Source organism: Medicago sativa, chromosome 8 (genome assembly GCF_051527215.1).
Source record: "Medicago sativa cultivar Bolivia chromosome 8, Bolivia_mono, whole genome shotgun sequence".
Taxonomy (NCBI): domain Eukaryota; kingdom Viridiplantae; phylum Streptophyta; class Magnoliopsida; order Fabales; family Fabaceae; genus Medicago; species Medicago sativa.
The window spans coordinates 18,859,619-18,870,169 of NC_140756.1; the positions used below are offsets into that span (position 1 = coordinate 18,859,619).

Consider the following 10,551-nt stretch of genomic DNA (forward strand, 5'->3'; position numbering starts at 1 on the left):
CATGATTCTAAGAAATTTAATATGGTGTTAGGTGTTCGTGTTTTTTTTAAAAGAGTCTTTTATTTCATAAAGCTATGTCATTATGATTCATTGTGTTTAAAATGTATTTTAGAGAGGATCATATCTACATACTTTACGAAATATAAGACAATTTAAAAAAATATATATATGAAGTATAATACTAATGACATTAGTTGTCAATTAATAAAATAAAAGAATAGTTTAGTGGTTAAATAATTATTTTAGTCTTTAAATGTGTAAAAAAGTAGCTATAATAGTTCTTCATATCGAAATTTTAAAATAATCTCAAATCAATGGGAGCAAGTAATCTGGCCTAAAATAATTGGCACGTCAACAATGTTTTCCAAATTCGCAATTGTGTCCAACAAAACATACTGACACAAATGGATACTATAACAGTATAACTCATGCAAAATGACAAACTCTGAAATCAAATTACACAAACCTTAATAGGTTGTACTGAGTATCTACATTAGTTAAAAAAACTCTAAATATGTTCATGTATCTACATTTGTACTGAGTATGTCTTTGTTTTTTCCGTTCGAATAATGGTAGACACATACACGACCAATTCAAAGTAATTCTATAATAATATTTCAATTTTTTTTAAACCACATCACTGCATATCAAATGTCTCTACGATCTTTTACTTTACTTATCAAATGTCTCTACCGTCTTTTATCATTTGCAATGTACTTACAAAGTAGTTAGTACAAATTTTATATGCAACATTTTTGTTGCAAAATTTGTGTGGTTGTTGAAATATATATTAGTAGCTAATTAGTGATTTGTGCCGAAGATTGGCCATAAGACCCAAAGCTAATACATACCCCATAAAAATCATCCATAATGGATAAGATCTTCAACTTAACAAATGGATTCCCGCATGATTTTGCAAATGATTGTTATCATATCCAACATGATTCGTGCCAGAGTATATGATATTTTATAACAAGAATTGGAAAAATTAATATCAAGTTAAAAGGTTTAAACATATTTTATATTTAAGAATTGAATATAAAATATGTTTAAACATGTCAATTGTTACAGGTGGGATGTCAAGGAAATAAACTTTGCACTATAATATATAATGAGAAACTCCTAACTAGAAGTTATATAAAATTTTGCAGAGTGACAAGGATCCAAGCAACAATATATAAATTTATACATATCCAAATGCATCAAATGAATTACATCCTAAGCACTGTCTTCACCTCTCCCTAATAATAGATATATCTCAAAAGAATTCAAAAGATTGCAACTAAATGTAACAATTGACATTCAAATTTCCACAGTAATAATGAAATATATTATATAATAAGATAAGGCTGCCTACACTTCGGTTACAGTATAGCCTGCATGCCAAGTAAGCTAGATGATGACATTTATTAATCCTAAATTTTCTCCCTAACCTAAGAATTAATGTGCAACAAGCAACTTTCCTCCCCTTAAGTTGAAGGTTTCTCCTCATCTGATTGAGAGCATGGAGGCTCAGAATTAACAAAAAAGTCATCCACTGAAATTAAAACCACAAGGTAAGATGTAAGTATAACAGAATATGAAGAATATATTAAGGCATTTTTTGTCATATACACATTCTTTGAAATGTTAAGTTAAATACATCTATCAACATATATGCAAGTTGAAATGCAGCCATATTTTATTTTGTTATTTCTTTTAAAGGAGCACTCTTAATTAATTTTCTAGTGAAATCTTCATAACTGTAAAAGCAAATCATACTTGTATGATATGCAAACAACTTTATCAAGTAAAATTAATAAAGGTTCCTATATTATTAGGAAATTTTCAAATATATTTGTATATTCATCGTCAGGCTCATTTTACTCTCTGAAGTGAATTGCTCATGCTAAAGGGGTCGGATCCTTTTTTAGTTGTTCACAGAGCAAACCTCCACAAGACACTAATGCAACCCTTGCGAAATTTGTAATATGTTATGAACATGCACTTAATACCATCTGTTGTTTATTCATCAACGGATGAACATGCACTTAATATCATCTGTTGTAGAGTCTATAGGACCTACATCCCGAACCTAATACAACCTGGCGCATTGGCCTGTTTCGATTAACTTATTTGAGTTTATCTACTGGCATAAATACTTGCAAGACTGTTTAAGAGAGCTTATGGAAATTGTTTATGAAATGTTGATAAGCTGCTTTTAGCTTATTTCCATAAGCTCTAATAGCTAATGAAAATAGCTGATAACTTATATGAAAATAGTTTGACTTTAATTTTGTTTTTATTATAAAAATAGCTTATACATAAGAACTTATATGATAAGCCTTATGATATAAACACTTGACTATGTTGTGGTTCAAAACTTAGATCTTATTTGATTGTCAACTAAATCTTGTAGGACTGCTATGATTCATCAAAGTAATTAAAATTTAGGACATGTAAAAAGAATAAAAATGTGCATTTAAAACTACCTATATCCTGTTGATCTGGAGATTCAAGCAACATGTCTGAATCAGATGGCAAAAATGGCGAACCCGGATAGTTTCCTAGAGCTCCAAGATCTGCAAAGAGTTCAACATATTTCATTGCGAAAATACATCATGATAGGACTACTATTTTGAAGTCTTAGAGCTTGCTTGGTGTCGACAGATTGGTGAACATACAAAATCTTAAGTAGGATCCAAGGTGTGATTTTCAAAATGCTTATCCATTATTTACTTGAAATTGATAGCACTTAAGTCATTGACAGCAAACTTAGAAATAGTTAATGGTGCTGCCAAAATATTTTGTATCTTTTGATAACTACAGAAAATGTTCGCATGCTAACAGTTCTCCACAGATAAGGGAACACACAGATACAACTCAAAATTAAATATTACTAACAAACAACAAATGCACCATTCTTCTTTTCAGAGGACAAATTTTACTACATTCTAGAAAAATTGATGCAAACAGCTTATAATTTATATGAAAACAATTTGACTTTTATCTTTTTTATTATAGAAATAGATTATACATAAGCACTTACTACTCCGGGTCTCAAATATAAGTAACTGGTCAAACAAAATGTTGATGTATTTGGTTCAAATTTTGGACCAAATACATCAACTTTCTTTGACCATTTTTTGCTTATATTTGAGACCGGAGGGAGTATATAATAAGCGCTTAACTAATCTGGTTAACCAACCAGGGTCTATATATCTAAAAAGATCATAGATAATAAATTACCTCCCAAGTTTGGTAAATCTGCGGTTAAATCTGATAGGCTAAAATTCCACTGAATTTGATCCAGCGATCTAGAAATCCCGTTCCCGCCATCCGGTGCAAGCTGCAGTCCAACCGAACTTACCACATCAGAATTAAATGCTGAATCAAGAACTGATGCATCTGTGCCCATTCCTGATATTTCCGATGCAGTGAAAGGGAAATGACCACTCGATGCCACCGATGTTGGACTCACTGGCATTTCTGAGACGGATGACATTGTACCGTTTTGTGGAATCATTGGAGCCATATCAGGAGCACTGTGGTCCATCACCATGCTTCAATAAACCACAAATGCAGAGCAAATTACTTATAAAAGAAAATAAAAAAATAAAAAAAGAAAGAAAGAAAGATCTTCCGCATTCAACCAATTAACCTACTCCCTCTATTCATTTTTAATTGTCATCATCGTAGAAAAAAATTGTTCCTATTTACTTATCGTCTTCAAAGTTCAATGTAACATTAATTATTACTTGTCAATACTACCCTTATTTATTCCAGAGAGAAATAGATGAAATGAGATGATAAATGATTGAGAATATTGTAAGAAAAAGATGAATAGTTCTATCAAAAGTAATAAGATTTATTGGTTGTCTTGGTATGTATAAGAAGTCCTAAAATGACAACTAAAAAGGAACTGAGGGAGTAAAACCTAAGTGCATGACGGCCACAATGATCAAGGCATAAAATGAGAAATACAAAAGCTATCTATGCAAGATCATCTACAAACAATCTCAACTGTAATATTGTCCAGAATTTAATTTGTATGCATTGTCAGTGTATTTTTTTTTACGCATGCATCCATTCACATTGTCATATAGATATTTGTGGAGATACATAAAATGATATCATGGTATGATTTGATTGGATGCAAGTACTCACTCATTCCCAGAATTCATCCGAATGGGGTGGAAATTGCTCGGTGCAGGGACTCCATTAACCACATGACAACTTGACATGCCCATGGAGTCCATATGAGGCTGACCTGCGGCTGGCATAGGATGCTGCTGTAGTACTGGATATCCCATAGGTAGATTGTTAACTGCACTGCAAACAAATGGTGTTAAAGAATAATGGAGGAATATGAAGAAAAGATAAGGCATAGAAGGGAACTTAGTTATGCATAAATTCCTAATCCGTCATTTAACACCGAAAGGTATTTTTTATTTTTTTTTTAAAAAAAGACTGCATAAGGCTCAAATATTCTCAGGCCATCAAGGACAAGAAAGGAAAGTTTCCACTATCATAATAAGAACAATCTTGTAATGGTACTAATGTTTAACATTTCTCAAATATCCAAACTTCTTAACTGTCCAAAGATTTGGAAAAATCTATATATTATATTTGGAGTGAAGTTAGGAATAATGCTCATGATAGTTTTTAGAATTTAGGTTGCTTATTAGTTCACTTTAATATAATCAAGGAGTTTCCACAATTGCAATATCATGTGTTATTGGATAACGCTTTCAATCAGGAATCAACAATGACATCAATTGTTAGAGGTTCCAAAAGTGCATTGATTGTAGTTATAACATAACATATATAACCATTAGGTTTAGAAACCTTGTTCTCATGCTTCGACCCTATTAAAAGGGAGGGTGATTCCATAGGTGAACACACACACACACACACACACACACACACACACACATACATGTTATGAACTCTTCATATATTTAAAGAACTTCATTAAATATGACGAGAGGGGTAAGAATTTACCAGGCATAGGGTGGATTCCATTCTGTATTGGAGCCAATGGAACCTTTGGAGGCATGGGACACTTCATTAGATGATACTGATGCTCAAGTAAATGATTGAATAAAAGTATCTGCTTTTTCAATTTTAGTCTAACATAGTAGGCTCTGAAGAAATCAGCATTCTCCTCTTCTAACTTTTGCCACACTGAATTAATAAAAGCATCAATTACAAAGCAAGGTCACACAAGTTTTTATTCATTTTTAAAGGAAATTATATTACAAGAATGCATGGTACATGTTGTATTAAAATCAATGTCTCTCAACTATCAAGTTATGTTGATTTCCATGTTACCAAATGGATAAACCTGTGTTATTTAGGTAAGACACGGAAAATCATTTATGAGGGTCTGTTTTGATGTTTAAGTTTATCTACTGGCATAAGTACTTGTAAAATTCTTTAGAAGAGTCTATGGAAACAACTTACGACACGTCCAGAATAGCTCATTAAAACAGCTTATACGAAAACAGTTTTACTTTATTTTATCTTTTATCATAGAAATAGCTTATAAATAAGCATGTATATGAAAAACATTTATGATATAAGCACTTAATTAAACTGTTTATCCAGACAGGGCCTAAATGTATACTAGTTTTTCAGTGAATAACAGTGTAATAGATAACTAATTTATAATTAGAATGCAAAATATAAATGGCATGCCTGAGGCCTAAAGATGCATACCAAGAGCTGTAAATCCGGGATCTATCTTTGCCCGATTCAGTAGAGTTTTAACCACTTCATCTTTATTCATATATAATTGCAGGCACCTTTCTATTAAATTCTGTACCTACAAAAGTTTTTGGAATAAATCAAAGGGAAAAGAAACAGATCACAAGACAAAGGAAGAAAATGAAAAGTAGAGAATTATTGAAAACTAATGAAAGTGTTTATCATAGAACTACGATATGCTTACAAGCTCAATATCCTGCCGTGAAACCTTTTTGCTATCATTGCTTGAAGCAGATGCTGAGCCTGAGTCTGCAACAGGAGCATCAGTTGTGTGATTGTTTGGATGTTCACTCTTGGGCTCGTGTGAAGCTTGAGTTGATGACTGTAATTCTTCTGTGTTCTACAAATCCATAAAAAGGTATATTTAGTTCAATTATAATGTTGCAAGCAGCAAAGTGTTATGAAACAAATCTAGATAATCATGCAGAGTTTGCATCACCACAAGAGTAGGAAGCAAGGCAACATTCTCCAATATTGAAAACATTGCCAACTCAACAACCAAGTCTTATCCCACTAGTTGGGGTCAGCAACATCAATCAAACGACCAACTCATTAATCTCTAGATCTTTCTTAACAGTTTCTGTTATAGTTTCTCTAGGTCTTCCTCTACCTCTAGTGATTTGACTCCCCTCCATTTGATCTACTCTCCTAGCTACAAAATCCCCAGGTCTTCTCTCTACATGTCCAAACCACCTAAGCCTAGTTTCCACCATCTTTTCTACTATAGGTGCCACCCTAACTCTCTCTAATGTTGTCATTTCTAATCTTATCTCATCTAGTCTTACCACACATCCAACACAACATCATCATCATCATCCATGCTGCAATTAATTTGTTTTCGTGTTGGTTCTTTACAGCCCAACACTCCGTCCCATACAACATCGCCGGTCTTACAGTCGTTCAATAAAATTTTCCCTTCAACATGCGTGATACTTTCGTATCACATAAAACATTGCCTTGCCCAACGCTCGCCAATTTTTCAAAGCATTAAATATGTACAAATTAGGTAGCTTAACAAAGCATTACTGCAAATTAGACAAGTTGAAATAGCTAGGACAGTTATTGCTAGCTAAACAAACAACAGATTAAAAAAACACCGCACAAACTTCCATTTCTCCAAGTATTACCGGAAAATTCATTATGCTAACAAAGTACTATAATTACGGTTCTTGCCCAAACAACGAAATTAACAACTTCATACATGCAACGATTCATCTATCTCCAGTTGCCAACAGCTACAAAAATAGTCTGTTTACTTTCTAAAAACTTTTTGAGTTTTTATTTTCGAAAATTTATGTTCATTTTAAATTGCTAGCAAGGAGATGGAAAACTCATGTAGTAAACAGTTGTGAAAGAGAGAAGATGGAAGACAAGCTAGAAATAAGGCATTTCCAGAAACAACGATAACATTGTTTTGCCATTTTCAAAATATCTTAAAATGTTAGATCTGTTTTTCAAAATTATTAAAGAAAATGGCAAGGGAAATATTGGACCTATGTGCTTTTATGTTTATTTGTTGAAGTGAAAATGAAAATAAGGAAACAGATAAGAAAATTCATAGATAAACACTATCCACAACGGGTCGCATACAACATAAAATAAGAATGTGTACTGCATTTAATTGTAGAACAAACTTTTAATGACAAATTGGTTTTAAAATATTCATTAATAAAGATGACTTCATATGTGGTGTTACAAGTTCAGCTAATCCAGAGAAAGCATATTCTTATGCTGATTGAATTAAGCAATTTCCTTACGATGAATGCATCCTTCCAACAGAAAAATGCATAACAAGCATACAATAAGTTGAGGTTCAACCTAGATATTTAAAGGAACAATATCATGCATTTCTATTATTAGTATTGAGGTGTATTATGGGAAAACCTGCAAGTTCTTCATTTCAGTTGAAAGAAGGCTGAGTGCATGTCTTTTGAGAAATGCGAGTAACCACTAACTTCCACTGAACTCAAGATTGTTCGCTTATATGTCCAGCACACCGCCGTATATGAATAAATTTCATCTGTAACAGGAAGACTAATGAGAGAATTGTAAACCAAGCCGCTTCAATAACCGTTAAAAATTATCGAAAGAGTATGCTCAACATCAAACAAATCCTCATATGATAAAGAAAATGAAATTTCCTATGCAGTTACATAATCATGTAAAAAGCTTTACACCAGTAGCACACCAAAATTATTTTTTCCATATATAATAAATTGTACATTTGAGAGCTTACTATAAAGGTTGACTAATATATTTATTACCATACTAAAATAAATATGAGCAAATTATGTGATGTAAGTTTAAGATGCAACAAAACACCACATTCCAATAGCTATTTTTTTCATTCAACTTAACAATTCTTTTAGAAAGATTAAGATATTCCATTCCACCACAATTTTTAACATGAACTTTGAATTTCTTCACACATAGAAACAAATCAAAGTTGCATCTAATACTCCATAATAATAGTTTAATTGATATCTCAATTTTTCTAACCATTTAAAAAAGGGTAAAAAAAAAATGAAATTAAGTAACACTTTCTGAACCCCTCAAACAACAAAAGAAAAAATGAATTCTTAGTATCTCCATTGAAACCAAATAAACAAAACAAGCCTTTTGAATCTCAAGTAAAAAAACAGAAAATTTTAACATAAATAAAATAAAATGAAAAAAAGTAGATAAAACAAAAATTGAAGTAAACCAGATCTAAATTGTGAATGAAGAATTGAGAAGTAAAACTTGATTGACCAAACAAAAATTTCCTTCAAAGGAACAAACTTTTACAAGACAACATAGAACAACCCAAATGCATCAAACACAAAAATAAACAACTCATGAACCAAAAATGGAACTTTAAGATCTAAAAAAAAAAAAGATAAAACTATTACCTCACACACCCAGTTCCTGAATCTGCAACCCCTCAAAGAAAAAAGCAAAAAAACAAAAACTTTATTTTTTATTTCGACAAATTGAGAAAACCCCACGAAGAAGTTCAAGGTAAAGTAGGTTGAAAATTATGCATCTTGAAAAAGATTGAAAGTTTGGGGGAAATAGAGAAGAGTAAGAAATGGGTTTTGAAGTTTGAAGTTTGAAGTTGAAGTGAATAATGAGAATAGTAGCAATGAGGTTTAAGCAGAGAGAGAGAGAGAGAGAGAGAGAGAGAGAGAGAATGGGAGAGATATTTTTTGAAAAGGGTGGAAAATGATATTTACAATAGAGACAGAGAGAACAAGTGTTGCTGGGAGAGAAGAGAATTACAGAGAGAGAGAGAGAGAGATCTTCAAATGAAAGAAATGGTATAGAGGCAATTTTGTTGAAAAATCTAGCAAAATGGGAAAGTGACTTCTCTTGACTCTTGTGTGGTTTGTACTTTCTTTTCTATTTTTTATTTTAGAGAAAATTTAGGTGTAAAATTGAAGTGAAAAGTGAAAGGTAAATTTGTGGACTCCCTTCGGTTTCAATTAAAAGTAAAGAAATCAAAATTTAAATAAATTCAATAATTAATGTATTTGGTACGTAATATATAACAAAATATAACAAATACTCTGAAGTGAAATGTTGTTTATAATTGAGATCTAGGGGTATAATGTAACTAAATTGTTGTGCATGTGGGTTTGAGTTCTTTTTTTTTTTTTGTAAAAAAATGAATATTTAGTTTTTGATTTGATATTTAGTTTGTGTGCATAAGAAAACATATGTTGAAAGATATCTAATTATCAAAGTCTGGACTGGCTAATTTTTGAAGTTATGCGCGAAGATTCTTTAAAATTGCATGTAATATATCATAGGGGACTCCGAAGGCTATTTAACATGCATTCTTTTATTGAATGAAATCAATGTAGATCTCACATAAAATGGAAAAATTGACCTTAATTTCGCTCAAGAAGAAAGCGAGTGTTAGCGTGAGCTTGAAAAGAAAGTGTTTTTAGCATTCTTCATACTGAGCGGATTCGTTGACCCACTAAAGTCAAGGTAGGTCAAAGAAAGGACTATCTCCAGTGGATCTTCTAACTTTAGGATGTGGTTGTAGAGAAGGAAAATTGTCTCATTTCAGGTATGGAGATACCACCCCAACCTAAAAACCTATCATTTTTTTGTTTTCATACTGACTTGAGCGTTAGAGTGTTTGTAGATATCACCCCAACATTTCAAACTTGACATAACGTTGTTCCGGTCCGACCAACCTTCTCGATCATTCATATCAATTTTCATCCTACCTCTACTTCTACCAAAATTCCAAATGATGCATCTCTCTTAAATCTGTTGGAACAAAATGTGTTTAACAATGAACCTTAAAGATTTTTTATGATAACAAGGTATTAAAAATTATAAATTGGACTAGCTAATATTTGTTCAAGTGTACAGGACCTTAATTAAAAAGTTACATCATTTATTGGTTCTGAGTGAGCAAATAAAGAGCAAAAGGAAGCAACAAAATTGAAGCTTAGTGATTCTGAAGGCAACTCGCTCCTGAAGAGAAAAAGGGCTCCTGAAGTAAAGCCGCTCATGAAGTTAGTAAAGTGCTTCTGAAGAATAGTGCTCCTGAAGAATAGTGCTCCTGAAGACAAGAGGTTCAGAAGCCACATCATCAGAAGCTACGTTATCAGAAGCTGTATCAATCAGAAGCTGCATCATCAGAAGCTGCATCATCAGAAGCTGCCTCATCAGAAGTCATTTCACCAGAAGCTGAAGATCAACTGGATTTGCAAAAGATTCAAGGATTGAAGAATCATCACTGCAAAAGCTGTCTATTGGATTCGAAAACACAACAAAAGATTAGTGGAATTTTGCAACGGTCAT

The 10,551-nt window shown here is 32.2% G+C and overlaps 1 protein-coding gene across 2 annotated transcripts; it reads right to left on the reverse strand.

Annotated features, from left to right (window-relative positions):
- Window positions 1–1,160: 1,160 nt before the first annotated feature.
- LOC146897544 (uncharacterized) lies at window positions 1,161–8,852 on the reverse strand. Of its 2 annotated transcripts, none has more exons than XM_085738403.1 (9): window positions 8,640–8,852; window positions 7,633–7,768; window positions 5,933–6,088; window positions 5,701–5,806; window positions 4,984–5,166; window positions 4,147–4,306; window positions 3,229–3,542; window positions 2,472–2,561; window positions 1,161–1,537 (listed from the first exon to the last, which is right to left on the reverse strand). In XM_085738403.1, exons 2-9 carry the CDS (start codon window positions 7,645–7,647, stop codon window positions 1,470–1,472), a joined length of 1,092 nt encoding a protein of 363 aa, XP_085594529.1. In that variant the 5' UTR covers window positions 7,648–7,768; window positions 8,640–8,852; the 3' UTR covers window positions 1,161–1,469. The 2 variants fall into 2 exon arrangements, with proteins under 2 accessions (XP_085594529.1, XP_085594530.1); XM_085738404.1 differs by having other exon boundaries at window positions 7,633–7,782.
- Between the last annotated feature and the right edge of the window lie 1,699 nt (window positions 8,853–10,551).